The sequence below is a fragment of the Vespa velutina genome, chromosome 3, assembly GCF_912470025.1.
Source record: "Vespa velutina chromosome 3, iVesVel2.1, whole genome shotgun sequence".
Classification (NCBI taxonomy): domain Eukaryota; kingdom Metazoa; phylum Arthropoda; class Insecta; order Hymenoptera; family Vespidae; genus Vespa; species Vespa velutina.
The window spans coordinates 2049035-2070473 of NC_062190.1; the positions used below are offsets into that span (position 1 = coordinate 2049035).

The window sequence follows — 21439 nt, forward strand, 5'->3', positions numbered from 1 at the left end:
AAAACGAATATAGGACATTTATGGAATTCAAATCTATAAAATATACGATTAATTATATATCAAGTATGTTTAATTATTTCATTTAAGATATTATAATTTGATATAAATTGTTATAAATAAAATTACGGGAAATAATGAAAACGCATGAAATTGATTCGTCGAACTTAAATACATGTAATTTATATTATCATAAAAATGTATATAATTTTTATTCTCTCGAATGTATTAAAAGTACTGATTAAAGTATTGATTGAAAATATAATATTAAAAAAGAAAAAAATCATTGTGTTTATTATTTATTATATACTTATAACCTTCTCTCCTTTCATTAATATCTTTTATTATTTGTATATCATACAGAGTGATTATCGCCTAATGTGACAATTTGGAAAATTGAAAAGAATCTGTTTTAAATAACGATCTCGTCCATTAGCCAGTCATTAAATTCAAATATGGGACATGGCATATAAAATAAGAAAGAAAGATCCATCGAGGAAATTTCTCTTTTAAATATTGCAACTCAATTACGACGGATTGATATTAAAGTAGGTGAACCTTGGCCGATTTCCTTTAAAAATACGAAGGAAAAAAAAAAAGAAACTAAAGGAAAAGAAGAAGAAAAGGAAAAGTATGCGAATTTATGGATAATAATTAGCTCGGTAAAATGATGATATACTCGGTTTCTTTCTTTTTTTCATTTTTTTTTTTTATTTTTTTATTTTTTTATTTTTTTATTTTTTTTTATTTTAATATGATATACTCTCAAAGTTTCTTTATTTTAAAATGATAATATACTCGTATTCGAAGATTAATTATTACATTTATTAACTTACCATCCAAAACAGAGTTTCGTTCGCGAAGTTACTGTATTGATCTATCGTTGACAATACACTAAATATGAGGCACACCAATACCACCATGAACCTGAAACAAAATTGTTGTTTTTTACTTTATTTATTTACTTTTTTTTGTATTTTTTCTCTTTTTTTTTTCTTTTTTTATTCAACGCATGATAGCTATATACGCGAATATTTTATGGATAAAAACAATTTTTATACGAATTTATTCAAGCGAGTTTATTTTTATTCCCTACGAAAATATGTAATTTATCCAATGAAATTCGATAAATATTTTTCGAAAATATACGTGTAACATGATTTCTTCGATATAAATATCGCAAACTGTAATTATAATTAGAGGAAAATATTTTTGCTGTGATAAAGAAGAAAATATATATATATGTGTGTGTGTGTGTGTGTATATGTGTAGGTATATAAGTAGATATTTTACGGTTTTCTATTATAACCATAAATCTACGTAAAATTAAAATTTATTAGTGGTTATAAATAAACGTTTAATTCTTAATAAATCATTAGATTCAATAAATTCGTTCTTTGAAGGAACATAAAGAGAGATACACAAATAACAAATCAATTGCAAAGAATTAATGCTAATATTGTCTAATGGATAATATATGTTGAAACGCTTAGACAGAACAAAAACGTGAGAATAGTACATGACTGTTCAAGCATACAGACACGTTATAGAGAACATAGATAAATAGATAATCGCAAGAATATATCGTTAACGACTTTCTTTATTCCGATCTGTACCGTTCAACGATAACATACTTCTTATCGTTTCAACGGTTAAATAATAAATCCTATTTTGTAACCATATCGAAGCAGTTAGGGAAAGTGTATTTCAAATACATATATACATATCCACATATATGGATGGATATATAGTATATAGTCGCAATTTGCATATATCCAATTTGTATAATTGAACGTTCCATGGTAGGTTGCGCATGCGATGTGTTTAAATGTCCGACTATATCTAAAGCGACGATGTTCATTCAGAGAATAATATGCGAAAGAATAATAATAATTGGCTCTATTATATCTTTCGTGTCTTTATCATCGAAGGACGTACAGTAAGTAAAGACGTCATTAAACGGATATGACATTGTAACGATTTAAACTAATCGAATTTTCTTTTTTTTTTTTTGTTTTTTTTTTTTTTTTTCTTTTGTATTCTATTAATGTCTCCAATTTCAATAATACATTCATTTAAATTATCAATTTTATTTATTTGATAAATATTTTTATTTATAAATGGTATGTATTTTGTAAAATACATGTTCAGTAGATATATATATATATATATATATATATATATATATATATATATGAGCCGTTTATTTTGAAAGTGGCCTAACTCCATTTGTCAATTTTTTCTGATTGCTATAATTACATGTACAACTTTATCTTATTTATCAGTAAAGCATTTCAGGTTGCTTATATTCCGAGCAAATACGATAATTCTTGATACATAAGTTTTCAGAGTTAGTTCAATAATTCAAGCGTTTATTTTGAAAGTGGCCTAACTCCATTTATACTTAAATCAAGATATTTACTATTGATAATGTCTGAAGGCAGTGATGAAGGTAATTTTAATTAATTAGTATTTGCATCCAGAGGTGCTCAAGAAATTGTTTCATGCATCCTAAAACATGTTAAAATGTGGTTAAAAATTGTCCAAACTTTGGAAAATAATGTGGAAATGATAGATCACAAATTTTTAATATCAGGACATTCGCTTTTACCAAATGATAGAGATTTTGGCGTGGTAGAAATGTCATTAAAAAAAAATAATTTACTGTTCGTTCTCCAAGATTATTACAAGGTTATTAAAAAATGTCGGAAAGGTAATAACTTTATTGTAAATGAAATGAGACAAGAAGATTTTGTATTAATAAAATTATTAGAAGACGCCATTTTTAAAAGGGTAAAGAATTCTGATGGAGAATCAATAAACTGGTTAAAAATATGTTGAATGCGTTTTGTCAGGAATAAACCGTATAAAATTTTTTATAAGACATCAATGAATGAAAATGAAAATTTTTGAGTGCTGAGTTTATTACCACATCGGGGTAAACCAAGAAAGTTCGAAAATATCGTATTGACACCACTGTATAAAAATATCAGACAAATTACAACAGCAAAATTCAAGGACATAATTGACCTATTACGATATATACCACCGGAATATCATGATTTCTTCAAATCCCTTTTACACACACAAAATCTAGATGAGTAGTAAATTGTTTTGTAATAAATTTATGTTTGTTATTTTGTACATTATGTAGTTAAAAAATGTTTTGAATCGCATAAATTGTTTTCGAAGTGTTTTAAAAATATGTAAAATAAATTGAGTATTGTTTTTTTCAATTTGAAGCATCTTAAATTATGTTGAATGGACTTGGGCACCTTTAAATTTTATAATGAAGCTGATTGTTAATTTTGAAAGTGACCTAACTTCATTCTTGATAAGAAAACGCATATTATGCACTTAATAATTGCCACTATTTTAATAGGAACTATAAATTTAACATCTTTAGATACACTTAAGTAGTATGACTCATTAGTATCCTATACGTATATTTTTAAATTCATTGAAACGCAAACCCTTAAATATCTCGATTTGAGGATAAATGGAATTAGGCCACTTTCAAAATAAACGGCTTATATATATATATATATATATATCTGTGTATGTGTATAAATATCTTGATCAGTATAAATAATTAAATATGTTATATATAATGTTATAGTGTTATATGTAGAGTCACATATATTACGTATTGATATTTTATTATAAATATTAATTATTTATTTAAAATACCAAATCAAATGTTTAAAAATATTAACCGAATAAATACCAGCTTTAAATTATTACATCGAAATTCGAACTAATAATGTAGTTGTAGCAATCATCGTAGAATTGTGTGCGATCGTTTTCATCTTACTCTTAAACTTTAAAAGCGTTTTTCTTGATATTACATTACTCTAATCTAAGCGCACGTATATCTCAATGAATTTATATCTGTCTGACTTGATATACTTTTTTTTTTTTCTTTTTTACAGGATTTTTCATACGAGATTATCTTCATTTGTAAGTGGACCTATTTCGATGGAAAAAAAGAGAAAGGAAAAAAATAAAGGAATTAATTTTTACAGAAGGATTAAAAGGATATAACGTTTCCCGTTATAATTCTCTATAATTCTTTTCTTCGGAATTGCTCTAATTTGTAAAAAAGAAAAAAGGAAAAAAAAGAAAAAAGGTTTCCAACAAATCTCAACTTGCATACCGATACTACATTTGCATAATTTTAAGATAGTACAAGAATATTCGATTCAACAATTCGAAATTGATTACCCAAATAACAAAGTTCGTTGCAATTTACAAAAATAATATTTTATTATGATATATATATATATATATATATGTATATATATATATATTTTTTTTTTATACAAACATTTAGAAAGAAGAAAAGTAGTTTTTTGTTGATTCCATAACAATAGTTTCCTTGTTTGAAATGAATTTTAATACATATAAAAAAGAATTTTTCAACAAATTTCAACATTGCAAATTGACATTCAATTTTTTATAGAATTAATTTAAGATATCTTAGGAACATTTAATTCAATAGTTCGATATTGATTACTCAAACAATAAAGTTCACTGTAATTTACAAAACTATTATTTTATTATGATATATATATTTTGTATAAACATTTATATAGGGAAAAATTAGCCTTTTGTTTACTATAATGATTGTTACAACAATCCTTTCCTTCTTTAATACAAATTTTAATATATATATATATATATTATTGTATTAGTTCTATTTTCTCTTTATATATATATATATATATATATATATATATATATATGTATATATCTATTTATAAATATATATATATATATATATATAAAGAGAAAATAAAACTAATTCCAAACGATTATCCCATAAATAATAAAAATATATGATAGAACATCGAGCGATTTAATTAATTATAAAAAATAAAAAAAGATTACATAAATGCTTTCTTCAAAATTCTTTTCCATCTGCTTTGAAAATGATCGCCGTATAAACGAATAATACTTCCTCTTTCGTTTGACGTAATTTTTAACTTTCCTATGATATTATCTATATGTATATATACATATATATATATATATATATATATATATATACGTACAATGTGTAGATAAGTATTTATATACATACACGAGCTTCAAAGAGCCATTAGCCGGGGTAGAAGGAAGAAGAAGAAGAAAAAAAAAAGGAAAGCCGTCGTTCGTACTTATCGATTCCTTTTCCCTAGATATCGCAAAACATAACGTTTGTATTTTAGCTGGTAGTAATGGTTACTCTACTACTGACAAGAATAACATCGTATTCACAACTACGCATATTGTCTATTGATCAAGGTTACGAACGTCCTCTGTGCATAGCGTATAAAAATATCCTTTGGAACTTGCTAAAGAGAGAGAGAAAGAAAAAGAGAGAAAGAGAGAGAGAGAGAGAGAGAGAGGGAGAGAAAAAGACACAGAAGGAGATAAGGGAAGAGTGAGAGGGAGAGTGAGAAGGAGAGGAAAAGGTAAGGGGAGAGAGAGAGAGAGAGAGAGAGAGAGAGAGATAGAGAGAGAGAGAGAAAGAAAAGTTCAAACAATGCGTTCCTCCATTCATACTTATGCGAATGTATAGAGATATACCTATATATTTTGTTAAAACACAACGTGACTACGAACAACGATAAAGATCGTGTTTTAATGCCGCATGCGGAAAGTTTACTTTTGGAAAGGCCACAGCTAGCGCATGACAGTGCATATAAGTACAATGTTATTTTCACGCTAAAGAGAAACTGTCAAACAAGGACGAAGTGTGACGAGGAAGGATAACAATAACTTTGCAAGAAAACGAAGACCAAGTTATAAACTTTAATGCGATCTTATCGATCGTAATAAAAAGTTTAATCCGATTAATCTCCCGATAAATTTTCAATCGATTTGATAGCAATCGTTCCATATATTTTGAATTATTCTTGATATTTTATATATATATATATTTCTTTCTCTCTCTCTCCCTCTCTCTCTCTCTCTTTCTCCTTCTTTCTATGTGTATGTGTGTAGATATTAAGATAATGTTTTGATAATTTCTATAGCATTCAAAAATCTCTTTTAAATACTTTTTTGTAAATTAGATATTTTCTAATTAAAGTCTAATCAAGAAATTTAATGTTATTGATTAATCTAAACGCTTCACATATTAAATCATAATTAAAATGATGTTCGTTTTAGTTACTATGAAATCATTTTGCTTATTAATAATATTTATTTCATTTCTCAACTTTGTGCTTTACGAAAAATATGTAAATGATTGTCAAAGAAGCTTAAAACAAAAAGTAATAAATAATAATAATAATAATAATAATAATAATAATAACGGTAATAATAATAATAAAATTTATACTTCATTAAATGAAGGTCGATTCAAAGCAACTGCCAAAATAATTAATTGTTAAATAAAGTATTTAACGATAACGAGAGAATATCCATTTAAAATAATTCACAACTTATATTATATGAGACGTGAAATAAAATGATTATAATGATTAAATCCATACGATAGAAAGTAGGTAAAATTAATCATCTGACACTAATCTGATGACCTATGAACAAACATGATCGACTAACTAATCAACAACTTCATAAAATACAAAGTACATCAAATTAATGATGTCGGTACTGATCAATGAAGTAGAACGATTATTCTAATTAACTTCATAATGTATCTACTAATAATAAAGAAAGTGATAACTTTCAACGCAGAACATGCAGTTTTCTGTTAAATTTTAGAAAAAATTTATGAAAAATAAAACAACTCGAAATGCAAGGACTATTTGAAAAGTTCCTGGCTTTTCTTTTCTTTTTCTTTTTTTACGTTTCATTTTTTCATTTTAAGATTCGTTTAACTTTAACAATGAAATTTATATATTACAGAAAAAAAATTTCAAATTTTGAAACGAACCTAATAACTTTTAAGATACTCACAATTATCGATCGTTATTGATAAAATAAAAGAAAATAAAAGAAAAAAAAGAAGATTTTTAACTCTCTATAAAAATAAATATATATATGTACATATATACATCAGGTCTGTCGAAAAGTTTTGTTTGTTTAATTGTTCTTTTATTTAAAAACTATTAAAAAAAATGAGTTTTACGCAAAAACAATTAAACAAAGAAATAAATTATTTGGAAATAATTGAAAACGATTGAGAAGCAAAAATCAATTTTTATTTCCAAATAATTGAAAATAATTCGAAAAAATATATTATTAAAAATAATATATATATATTATTAAATATATAAGTATATACATTAGGTATATCGAAACGTTTTGTTTGTTTAATTGCTCTTTTATTTAAAAATTATTTAAAAAAATCAATTTTACGCGAAAACAATTAAACAAAGAAATAAATTATTTGGAAATAATTGAAAACGATTGTAAAGCAAAAATTAATTTTTATTTCCGAATAATTGAAAATAATTCAATATATTATTAAAAATAATATATATATATATATATATATATATATATATATGTATATATTTAAATATAATTCTCAACCGTATGAACAAAAGTTTTTCGTAGATCTAATAATATTTATAACTCTAGCAAAACTTCGATAAACGGATACAGAACTTCGTGAACGAAAGAAAAAGAAAAAAGAAAAAAGAAAAAAGAAAAAAGGGGGAAAGGAAAAAAAAAGAAAAACACTTCCTCATATACGGAGAGAGAAGAGTACGTTAATTGCTGTCGTAGATTCCTACAATGATTCTAGTCACTCGTAAGAGTAATTTATTATCGAGCGTTAGCTCGTTAAGTAACGCTACAGCTCGGGCGTTAACGAAGGTGGTTACCGTGAAATACACTTTAAGATGGCGTGCCAGAGGCCTATAATTCCGATGTACAATCTCCGGTCTACCATAGAACACACTCGGGTCACCTTCATCGACCTACTATGATAATTGCCTACATCTCTTTTTTCAACATTTCCATCGGTAATGCCAGTGAGAATGGAAGAGTGATCGGTGTGGGCACCCCTCGTGAGAAACAAGCAAAAAAGAGACAAGCATCGATTGTGCTTCCGTTCAAGGACAATTTCATGAAAAACGATATATAATGCGGCCTCTTTTCTTTTTCAAGCTATTATTTTCCATTCTTCTTTGCGGTTTACTTTTTGTTATTTTTATTTATTTTTATTTTTATTTTTTTCACAATTAATATACCTATATATTTAACCATCTATAACGTACATATAGTTGTGAATATGAAATCATCTCTCTTTCTCTCTCTCTCTCTCTCTCTCTCTCTCTCTCTCTCTCTCTCTCTCTCTCTCTCTCTCTTTCTCTCTCTTTCTCTCTCTCACTGTTTCTATCTCTGTCTCTATTATATACGTGCATATATATATATATATATTTTTTTTTTTTTTAAGTCTTATCACATTGTTTCGTAAGAAAATTAATTGTTTGTTCATATTCAAACGTTTCACTGTGTATAAGTTATAAATAGTATAGTCTAGTAACTGTAAGTAATACTATAAGTTTTTTTTACATCATATAATTCTTTTTTTTTTTTTTTTTTAACCAAAAGAAAAAAAGTGAATTACAAGTATTAATTTCTTATGTATTTTCGATATGTATTGGTTTATATTACACGTGCGTTATTAATGTAAAATATACAGAGTTAATGTGGTTCAATTAATGGTATTTATTTGAAGCGTAATTACTGAACTCATAAAAAAAAAAAAGAAAAATAATGAAAAATGAAAAAATTCATATAAATTGGCTAATAAGTAAAATATCTCCTTCTTTATTGTTAATATTCAGATTCAATTCAAAATGCCTGGATGAATTCGTTTTTTAGTTTCTTTAAATAAATAATGAAAGCTTTCTTTGTCAATATTTAAAATACCGTCTACGATTGATTATTTATAAATTAACATTAGCGCTTACTTTAAAATCATTTGAAATAAGCATATTATTTACTCTGAAATGTTATAGTAAAATCAAAAAATGTCATTAAATGTTCATTAATTTTACAAATAAAATAAAAAAAAGAAAACCGTCTTTGAACAGATTATCACTCTTATCTATGTAATAATTCATCAACTTCTGGATTCATCTAATTTCTTAGAGTTATTCTTCTTTGTTTAAAAAAAATAAAAAATAAAAACCAACGTATTCTAGTTATTGAACATTAATTTCCTTTCATTAAAGTTTTATATTTTATTTCGCCACAAAAGACATTATTTTAGCAATAAGTAAAAAGCAACTAAATATTTATAATGATATTAAATTTAATTATGTAAATGATATTATTAAATAAAATGATATTTAATTTTTTATTATATTTATAATTTTATATTAATTGTCAAAATACATTGTTGACGCAATATAATTAAGGTAAAAGGTTAATTGAGCTATTTTGTTACGTTAATTGCATTTATTATATATTTATATACATACACACACATATATAAAAAAAAATTATGATATGTGATTCTTTTTATTTTCTGTTTATTTTTCATTCTACAGTAATTGTCAAAATGCAAAAAATTAATTAAATTTGTTTTCCATTTAATAAACCTTTTATTGTTTATCTTTATAATTTTATAAGGTTAAAAATTAATTTCTTTTTTAATCCATATTACGTTGCTGCATTCTTTTAATCTTCCTTGATAATATAATAGTTCCCTCAGGCAAAGTTAAAAAAACGTCGAACATAGTCACATGACATTTTTCTTGAACTATGGTCTTAAGCGTTCAATAACTAGGTCGTTTACCCTATATAGAGCCAATTGAAAGAAAAGGAAAAATGATGATTCATCAACTTTCGTTCTTTTTTTTTAACTGTTATTTATACACGAATATTTTTTATATATCTACGTATTTATATATAAATAAATAAATAAATATATATATATATATATATCTTTTTTTAATATATTACTTATATATACATTTTATGTATTTTATCTGCCTGCTATTTTTTTTTTTATGTTTGCTTCTATTTATACATATACAAATTATTTCAAATCCAATAAAAGTAATCCGTTAAAAGCCTAATCATTGATCGTACGACGTTAAAAAATAAATTAAAAAGAAAATTTGTTTAGTTGAGAGATGATAACTGATTTTTACATATATACACATACGTACTCATATACACGTGGACACACACACACATACACACATACACACGCACGCTGGTATTTAATTCGTTCAGACAAATTCCCAGAACTGGCCATGAAGAAGACGACATAGGAATGCGTAGAAAAAATACTACGTGTCACGTGACCCGTAGTAGTGGTAGATCAGTTTTCATCCGTGAATGAGTCGCGTACTTTTTGCATTTTCTCCTTCGAAAGTTGATTTTCTTTTTTTTTATTTTAAACGTATATCATTCGAACGAACGATTGTATCAATTTAAAAACGTCGTTTCGAAGCACGATATTATTTTCTTTCTTCCCTTCTCTTTTTTTCTATTTTTTTTTTTTGCCCTATCAACGATCATTTTGAAAATATATTGATTTGTTCGCCTTATGGTCTCTCTATGAAAGATAAAAATTTGTCGATTCGAAGACACGACACTATACGATCAAAGTTAACGAGTAAAAGTTCCAATTATGAAGGCGGCCAATGGTTTAAATCTAAAAATAACAGGTGACACGCGACCAGTCTTGCATACATATATAGATCGGATCTAATAACAGTCTGTGCTCGAAAAAGTAGGGCAAAGCACACATTAGAATTATTCTTATTAATGGTGGCGTGTCTTTATTTTCTCTTTCTCTCTCTCTCTCTCTTTTCTTTTTTATTTCTTTTTGCTTTTTTGTTTTTTCTTTTTATTCATATGAAATTCGTATCCCACGCAATTTATTATAAATATTAATACCATACAAACATATACACGCATACACGCGTTTGTAGTCTTATTTACGTATATATTTATGTACATATATTCTTTCACGTTCAATAAACGAGTAAAATTATTTCTGGAAAAAAAAAAGAGATAATATGAAACCGAAAAGAAATTGCTGAAAAAGAATTTACTTTTACGAAGTTTTCTAAAAAAAAAAAAAAAAAGAAAGAAAAAAAAGAATACAAAGAAAACAGAAAAAATATAATAAAGAAAAATATATGTGTGTGTGTGTGAGTTAAATACGTTATATCTTTAATATAGGTTAATATCAAATACGAGGAACAAACTTAGATCGTTTTCGTTTAGTATCTCGAAATGGTAGAAATCCGAGCAACTAATACTATTAAGGGTAATTAATTCAAGGAGATCGAAGAGAGCAATGTGCTGAAGTAGCCATTCGAGCTCAATCGCTATTGCTATACTCTTCGGAGGGTAGGAAGGGGTTGGAGTGAGGAGTTGATGGGTGATGGGTGTTGGGTGGCAAGAGGCGGCAAGGAGGAGAGGAGGAGGAGGAGGAGGAGGAGGGGGTAGCAATGTGAACTCACTTCGTACTACGCTAAATGCCAAGCAAATAATCAACTTCGCCAGACGAGATAAACCACCCGCGATATCCGAATGACAGTCGAATAGATCCCGGGCTACCGTTATTGATAGATCAATCTGAACGTGTACGTGTTTCCTGGTGTAACCTATTATATGTTCCTAACTATACAGAATGAGTCAAAGGGAAAGTTTCTATCATTTGAAATATCTTTTAATATTAATTATTAATATGAATAAAGAATTCTTGTTATTTCGAAACAACACGATATGATTATTTCTATAGATGAAATAAAATAAATTTCAAAATGATTGAAACGATCGATCGATTGATAGAAAATATTAAAGATATTAATGTATATGAGAATTTTTTTTTCTTTTTTTTTTTTCCTTTTCTTTTTTTTTTTTTTTTTATTAAAGTTTCGTAGACAAAATTATGATCGATGAATTTTTCTTTTTCTTCATTGCTTCGCACAATTTTTTAAATTAACTAAACGGTATAATATTATTTCCTAAAAGTATAATTAAAAAAAGAAAAAAAAAAAAGAAAAAAAAAATCATGTATTAAAGATTCAATTGATAAGAATGAATTAAAAATAATATTATAATTTATTAAACGCGATGACATGAAGAATGAAAAAGTAACTTTTTGAAAAAAAAAAAAAATGTACAACGTTTCTGTTACATGATGTTACGTTTTTCGTATTCAAAGAGAAAAGGAAAAGAAGGATGAAAAAAAAAAACAAAAAAAAACTACGAACTAGAAACTAGTCTCGGTCCGAAGGAAAAATAGATACACGTTTCCGGAAATGAATGGCACGTTCGCGATATGGCGACGCTAGTACCGAGAGTAAAATGAAAGACACTTCCGTTGCAATTTCCTATCGTACCTTAACGTCTTGCTCCTGTGACGAAAATACGATATCGAACTTTATTATCGCTACCGATTTTGGCTCACGGTTATGCATATTATACTACGAAAATAAATGTAATTTAATGGTAAGAGTAAGTGAATGTAGATATCTACGAGTTTTTCGATTGCACGGGTATATATACTTTTTTACGATCTATAAAAAAAAAGTAAAAATGAAATGGAATTTTTCATTTTCTAAACGGAAGGAGAAGGAGAAGGAGGATGAGAAGGAGGAGGAGGAGGAGGAGGAGGAGGAGAAGGAAGTAGAGGAAAGTACTTTATGAACGATTTGCGATTTACGATGCGTCAGCAGTACATCGAAAAAATAAAAAAAGGAAAAAAAAAAAAAAAGAAAAAATAGAAAGGAAATAAGAATATATAAAAAAAAAGGAGAGAAGAAGAAAAATGAAAAGGAGAAAAAATAAAAAGAAATACAAAACAAAAATTTCGGTAACATTCGTATTTCTTTCGGTTCGATCGATGAACCGACGCGGTATCTTCAACGTCGAAAGTTCAAGAGGAGAATTATTTCAAAATTCGTGTCACTTGCTGAGAGAGAGAGAGAGAGAGAGAGAGAGAGAGAGAGAGAATGTTATGTTGAAGTAGGAAGAGGAAGAGGAGACAAAACGAAGTACATCGTTTTGAATAATGCATGAAAGAAAATGTCCCATGAATGATACTACTTTAGGAACCTACGGATGCACATATCGTTTTAAGTTGTTTTCTCTTATGTTTTATTTGATATTTGCAGTATTACTATGGATATCATTATTATCACATCAAATGATCAATCGATTAAATTTAATCGTTTATTCTTTTCTTGCTCTCTCTTTTTGTCTCTCTCCATCTAGCTCGAACAGAGATAAAAGATCTCTTTCAATCCTTCTTTTATTTTTTCAGTCCTTTTTCTAATTTTTTTCTTTTTTTTTTCTACAACAGTTTCTAACAGTTTCAATAAAAAACAATTGTATACGAAGAATTAACAGGATCGTGTCAATCAACTTTACGATCTAAGCGTATTATCGATTTTGAGTGGAAAAAAAACAATAGAAAAGAAAAAGAGAGAGAGAGAGAGATAAATAAATAAATAAAAAATATTCGTCGTTAACTGTAATCATTGTTTTCCAACGATTTATGCTACCTGATAAAGTGATAACTCACGCGAGCCATCGTTAATTATAAAAGGAGATCGAAAATTCGAAATGATACGATCTGTTTCATCCAAATGTTTTTCTTTTCCTTTACATTTTATATTCGTCGTCAAATCGATATCATTATTGTATATAATTGAAAAATAAATCCAACTATGATATAAAATGCGAGATCGTAAAAGTTAAAACCTAATTGTTTACAATATCGCGAATAATAAAACTTATTGTATAATTTAATTTTTCATAAATTTATAATATATATATATATATATATATATATATATGCTTCATGTTTTTTGATTTATTTATTTATTTCAGATATTGCATATTTATATTTTAAGATGGATTTTTTTCAGATTTTATACATGAGTAATGACCAATTTAACGAATTGATCGGCAAGAAATAACGAAGGGCGAAGTTATTTTAAGATTTTTATGGCCGACGATTTAAATGATATTAACCGACATTCGGCTTAACCGCATTTCGCGTTAAGTGTACTCACGATCGTTGCATTCACGAAAACCACTTGTGATAGCAATGCGATTATGGTTATACCTATAATATCTGCCCAGATATTATATACACACATACATACTTACCTATATAATATATATATATATATATATATATATATATATACACATATATAGATAGATGTATCTACGCGTGTAAGATATTGTAAATGTATAGTAGGTATATCGAATATTCGCTACGATATTTCCTATACGATATTTTGAGTTTACATGAAAGGTTATATAAACGAGATCCGAGCTTTACCGTGCCAGGTGAATGGAACTTTTTATAAAGTATCATGGAAAGCGTTAAAATGTTTTAAAAGCTTTCTTGAAACGACGGATTAGCACGCGAAAGCTTGCGTATAATGACCCCAATTGTTCGTATGTCCTTTCTCAAAAAAATCGTTTCTCATTTCAATTGATCCAATAATTAAACTCATAGATAATAATCATTAATGAATTTGAAATTTGAATAAATATTGAAACCAAATTGTTATCTAACTTATTCGTTTTGTATAAAAATATAATAAATAAAAAAAGAAATGTTTCATAGGAAACATCTTGAGAATTAAAATTCCTATAATTTGTATCTGCGATAGAAAATGTAAGTAAACTTTTTTTCAAATATTTTATTAGATACAACTTATGCGAATGACAAAAATAATATAATCAGGCAATCTGTTACAACGATAAGATGTCTAGAATATTTATTTTCTATTTCTTATCGCTTTGAATTTTTTTTTTCTTAAAACATTTTTTGAAATGAACTATGTATCTAATTTTTGAAAAATAATTATCTAGGAAAACTTCAAATAGGATATCCTATATACAAGAATGTATATCTATTTTTTTTTCGCATAACAATGCCGCTATATTCATACGAGTAAAAATAAGAGAATAATAATAATAATAATAATAATAATAATAATAATAATAATAATAATAATAATAATAATAATAATAATAACATTGTATAAACATAGACTCTAATAATGCTTCGTTAAAAAGTTTTAATAATAATAACAAAGGGACAGGGACTTATTTTCATACGATATATTATAAAAATAGATTGATGATATTTATCTGTGTCAATTACATTTCAAAATGGACGTCCGTCTCATTTTTCGTTTAGATGAATGTACTCACAAAATCTTCGGATCAATTCCTCAAGCGTATTAAAATTTTTGTCATGTAAATTTTGTCGTGTAAATTTTGTCGTGTAAATTTTTTTTCGAAACTTCCCATTAATCAAATACCCTCTAACTTTCAAATATTTTATTACTCGAAAGTTTTATTATTCGAACAAACGTTTCGTAGCGATATTTATATACAATGTTATGTATACTTAACTGATTTCAACCGAAATGAATTCTGTATAATAACAATAATCTTGTATAGGTTAATCTTTATCACGATTTCCAACAGCCAATTATCTCAATGGCAACTAAATGAAAACGTGTAGTTCTAAACTATTGAAATCAATTACAAAATAATTAAATAGCTTGAAAATGATGGATGTCCAATGTATTTAACGAGAATATATGATGTTAACACGTCTAAAATTACAATTAAATTATATAAATAGGATATTCAAAGTTAAAAAATTACAAAAAAAATATGATATTAATAATTAAAAAACAAAAATATGATATTAAAATTATATAAAGCATGTAGATCCCGTAGATTATTAGTTACAGTTAGAAAAAGCTTAACGCATCGAAAAAGAATAAAAGTATAGACGATCGAAAGAAGGCTTTCTATGGTTAGAGAAAAAGAATGTAACGTCTAATATAAAAGATTTTTTATGTTAAAAAAATTTACGTGATTTACCAGACAAACAAAAAAAGATATGATGATACTTGAATACCGACACAAGTATAAATTGTATTATTTTCTGTTCGAATAAATAAAGTTCAATATAAGAAAAAAATTGTTGTTAAATTATTTGAAAATTCTCTTAGTCAGTCATTTTTCTTACTAAAGACTCTTAAAATCTTACGTTATGAAATTTTCATTAAAGAACGTGTACATATTATTGGAATACTCTTAAATTATGGAATATGTTGATCTCTGTTTATAAATTCGTACGCAAACACAAATGCGATTAAGAACTATTATGCCAGAAAATTTTTGTCGATATATCAATACAGCAGTTGGAACATTTAACCATTAGTTAAAATCGTGAAATGAAATGAAATGATGTGATATGATATAATATGATATAATATATGATATAATATATGATATAATATAATATAATATGATATATGATACTCATATGCGACATACTCACGATCTGAAAATATTCGCGACATATCGATATGAAATTGTACGACTAACTGATTATTGATATTAATACAAAACACGTTTATTCTTTGGAACGACCTTAAGCGATAACAGAGCCCGTATAGACACATTAAATAAATACAGACAATCTCATCTTATAATATTTATTATATCCAATGAGAACCAATCGATTTGTTATTTCGTATTTTTATTATGAATTTCTTGACAAAGAATTTTCGTAGCTCTTTATATGATATTTTTCTTTTATTTTTACTCGTAGTATATATGCTGAGATCATTAAAAAAAAAAAAAAAAAAAAAAAATTACATCCTGTACATATATATGTATATACAGTACATTTTGTACGTATATATGTTATATTATTATTTATTAGAATAAATTTTAATAATTTATAATAAAATATCTAAGATAGAATATTTATTTCATTATATTTGTAAAATAAATACAATAAAATAAATATACAACTGGACAGAGTCAAATATTATTCAGTTCGAAAATATTATATATTCGAATATGTTCATAAGTCACTCACTGTACGTTATTACGTACGAATGAATTTCGTTGAATTTTCAAAAGTCACACTTGGCTTCTCTGTTTCGGATTCACGAGGACGGATTACGTGCTTGGTCGATTCCGAAGAGTCAGCCGAGCGTTCAACAGTAAACGACGGAACGTATGTATGTAGATATGTATTCCCGTTTGATTCAAAGCTTTCGAAGCTTACTCACCGTGAGCTAATTCTGATCCGACATATATAACGAAAGAAAAAATAAAAAAGGATATACGAACAAGAAAGAAAGCGAGAGTATGCTCTTAAAAGCGATCATTTTATAGGTAAAACGTACAAAAAAAAAAAAAAAAAAAGAAGAAAAAAATAGAGAGGCAAAACAGACGGTTTTTCTTTCTTGTTATCGTCAACGTCGTATCGATTTCGCAAACCTCAATCGAAGATTTTCTATCCTTTACCAAAATCCCGAAGGATATTCCAGAAGATCTGGGCGCAAAGCTTTTACCTTATCGTATCTTATCGAAATGGACAGGAAATCGCGAACAATAAAATTTCGAATACGATAGACAACACAACCATTTATTTCCGATCCAATTTTCCGAGTGAAATGTCATTGGTATCTAGAAAATAGTTTTCACTTTTTATAAGGGTATGCATGATACGTGGGTATATATAAAAAGAAAAGAAAAAAAAAAAAAAAAAAAAAAAAAAAAAAGAACGATCGAGTATCGAACGACCAATTCTTCTTCTTCAGAATTTTCACCAAGTTTTTTCTCCTCTTAAATTTATTATGTAGAGGGTAGATCATAAATAATATTTTATGATCACTTGCACTTTGAAATTGGACAATCCTTTTTCGTTAACATCTAAAGTGCCTTGAAATAATGAATGGATAGAAAATTAATCTATTATACGATAAATAAATTTGTTAAACATTTGTTTAAAGAACTTCCATATAAACAATTTATTGTATACTCTTTTAACCTAAATTTTCTCTATCAAATCATGTAATAATTGATATCATTTTATTTTATATATGTCTCTTGTACATACAGATCGATAACATCTACAAGATATTCATTATCAATTTTTTTCTAAATAATATATCTACTTGTACTTGTCACACATCTTTTCTACGATCGATAGTCAATTTTTTGAGAAATTCTTTATGATAGATTTGCACGATACATTAATTTCTTTTTATTTTTTTTTTATTCATTCCAAACATTTAATCAATTTCAAAGAGGACAAACAATCGCCTTTTTTACGTAACAAACGTTATAACGTAATCGGTTTAAAATATTTGAGAATAAAAATGGGGGAAAAAAAGTAAAAAAGAAAAAAAAAAAAGAAAAAAGAAGAAAGAAGGAAGTGTATTTCTTGAATGACAAGAATCGTTTTCTGTACTTACACAGTGAAATGATAGACGAAGCAGAGCCATCCACCGGGATGTTCAAGAAAAACATAAAGTCTTTCTTGAAAAGTTTTCCCCTTCTTATGATGGAACACGTATTTTGCTTTGAAGGCCTGATCGATAGGTAAATAAATGGGATAGTAAGGATCAGGTACACCAGTTTGATCAGGACTAGGTGGTTCTTCCTCGGCACCATTCACTTCGTTCTCAATAATGTCGTCTTTGGTTTTCTTTCTTCTATGTTTTCTCTTCATAGGCGTTGGAACTCGTTTGTGATGCGCCTCGCCAAAACGTGGCGAACGGAAACGACGTAAAAATGTGAATCTTCGTGTAGGCGAGGGGGGTGGCTCTTCCATCGGTGCACCGTTGTCCTCGGTGTCTTCTGTCTCGCTTTCTGCTGTTTTCAAGGCCGCGTCCTCCGACTCAAGACAATGTTCAATCTCAGCGAGCTCATCCTCGCTACCTTGAAGGGCAGCATATACCGCCAAACTGCTACTACTGCATCTCTTATCCGCGAGCCTAGAGCATTGGTCCTTGCTTCGTGGAAGACTCTCGTTGTACGCGTCACCTGGATAATTCCAGGACATTGCCAAGCTTTTGTGCACGTTATATGCGCTATCGTATTATACCGACCGTCCCACTGATCGCTCGATCGTTCGATCGATCGATCGATCGATCGATTAAATATCCTAATTTTGTATCGTTTTTCTCTTAAATATTTTTTTTATATTTCATTTATCTATCTATACGGTAAATAACCAAAGATCTAACCACATCGTTTCTCTTTTCACATCGATTTTTTACTCTTAATCAGATTTTTAGAAAAGGAAAAAAAAAGAAGAAAAAAAAGAAAAAAAAAACATTCGAATATTTTATTCTTGTTTTTTCTTTTTCTATCAATCACGTCTTTTATCTACTCCTCTTTTGTTTTTAATTAATCCGCTTGATCTACTTGGTTGAGTTTCTTTTTTTTATCGACTTTTAAAAATAATATTCAAATATTTTCTTTTTATTAGTCCCATCTTTTATTTTTTCCCTTTCTCTATTAATTAATTCGATCAATATACTTTATTCGATTGGTTGATATGTAAAAAGAAAAGAAAAAAAAAGAAGAAAATCATTTGACATTTACAACAAAATTTCATTATACGAAAAACAAGTCCGTAAAATTTTACATGAGCTGCCATGCTGTACACAATACGCGTGTTCAAAAATTTCTCTATAGAATACACATAGAAATATACATACACACATACATATACACATACATACATATACACATGCATACATACATATACACATACATACATATATATACATATACATACATACATGTACATATACATATATATATATATATACATACATATATACGTACATGTACACAAACACGCATACACACATGTTCATTCCTTATAGGCGCTCTCACTTTCTTAACTTTCTCGTTTTAAGCTCCTTACATTTTTCTTTTCTGTGTCTAATACTCTACTAGGTCTGGCCATTTGTTGATCTACTTGGAACACGTTCTTTCTCTTTATTTACGCTTTCATTTCTCTCGAAACACTGTTTATCATTCTCTTCTAAATAACTACATCCTCCACACCTGCCTTATCGTCTTTCTATATATATATATATATATATACATATAGCCCTACGAATATATCCCTTTCTCTCCCTTCCCCCGTCTCTCTCTCTCTCTCTCTCTCTCTCTCATATATTATCTATTGTACATTGTATGAACAAGTAATCGTATCTTTGTACGAAACGATCGAAGGAAACCCGTCGTTTTGTGGTATGTATCCGATATTAACGAACGATCTTTCTCTTTCTCTCTCTATCATTTCGAATGACAAATGCAACAAATAATCCAACAAAGATTCCTACCGGAGCGATTCCTTCTTCGAGATAGTGGCTTTAACGTGTAGGAGATAATTGAAGCGAACCAGCTTCAATCGAAGACCTCATCGTAATGGACTTCCGTCCCAGGCTCATAGAAAATCGATCGTGGTGGTTGCTCATATAACTAGAAATGAGATCGATGTATGCATGTATGTATGTATGTATCTCGTATGTATGTACATATGTATATAGATGTAAGCGAAAGTAAATCGATTCTATGCGTAAGTATTGTTACAGCTTGAATCAAGTATGATACTCGTAAAAAGTGGCTTTTTCGCGTGTTTTATCACGTCCGCAAAATATTATCGACAAATAAAACAAAAAATATGCAAAGAATTTCCAAAGTTCATGAAACTGATCGAATACTTAAAGTCATTTTGCAAGAATCTCAAGTATTATCTATATTTAACTCTCCATAATCCATTTTTATTTTATATATATATATAAAATAAAATTATACGGATTTTATATAAATTTTAACAACCATTTAAAATGTTACCGCTAATATAAACTTATAATAAATTAACGATTAATAAATTAAGGCTTATATATACCGCTTTATATTAACGTTAAATTTTCATTAATATAGTTCAACATGATTACATAATATAAATTAATAAACAATATAAATTAATATATATTGTAATCTGATCTTTCTTTTTTTGTTAAAAAAAAAAAAAAAAATACATAAAAAAAATTATAATGCATTACGTGAAACTTATAATACAACTTCTATGAATATTACAATGTTATTTTGTGTAGAACTTATACTTAAGAAAATCATTTGATAAGAAATAATAATTTTATTAGCAAAAACTTGATATATATAAACGTGTTATTTCAAAATTATACATAGCGTTATAGAGAGTTAAAAACATTATTACTTTTTTCTTCTAATTCTTAATAATAAGACTATTATAATTTTCAATTAAAGTATTGATCTTTTTATATTTTTTCTTTTTAATTAAAATAAAAGATATAATACAATGGAGAGAGAGAGAGAGAGAGAGAGAAAGAGAGCAAAATGATAACTAGCCGCACAGTAATCACACGTTATCTTTATCATAATTTTGTTAAACATTACTCATCATCTTCACCCTATTGTTATAAAAAAAGACAAAAAAGAAAGCAAATTCGTGTACATTATTCTTTTCCTTTTTTTCGTATTGTCAAATAACTGAATATGTATGGTAAAGTAAACACAATTATGGGATAAATGATTATACGTTTTACATTTATCGATATAACGTCTATACACATACGCACTCATGCACCCACACACATACACACACACACACACACACACACACACACACACACATATGTATGTATGTATATGTATGTGTATA

At 27.3% G+C, this 21439-nt stretch overlaps 1 protein-coding gene across 17 annotated transcripts in view; it reads right to left on the reverse strand.

The window, feature by feature from the left end:
* LOC124947663 (potassium voltage-gated channel subfamily KQT member 1) overlaps window positions 1-21439 on the reverse strand; it is an 80277-nt gene that overhangs the window by 24862 nt on the left and 33976 nt on the right. For all 17 annotated transcript variants that reach the window (XM_047490141.1, XM_047490138.1, XM_047490137.1 and 14 more), the window contains 2 exons: window positions 18189-18759; window positions 834-924 (listed from right to left, as the gene is read on the reverse strand). In XM_047490141.1, the coding sequence (XP_047346097.1) occupies window positions 834-924; window positions 18189-18759 (662 nt within the window). The remainder of the gene's footprint in view (window positions 1-833; window positions 925-18188; window positions 18760-21439) is intronic.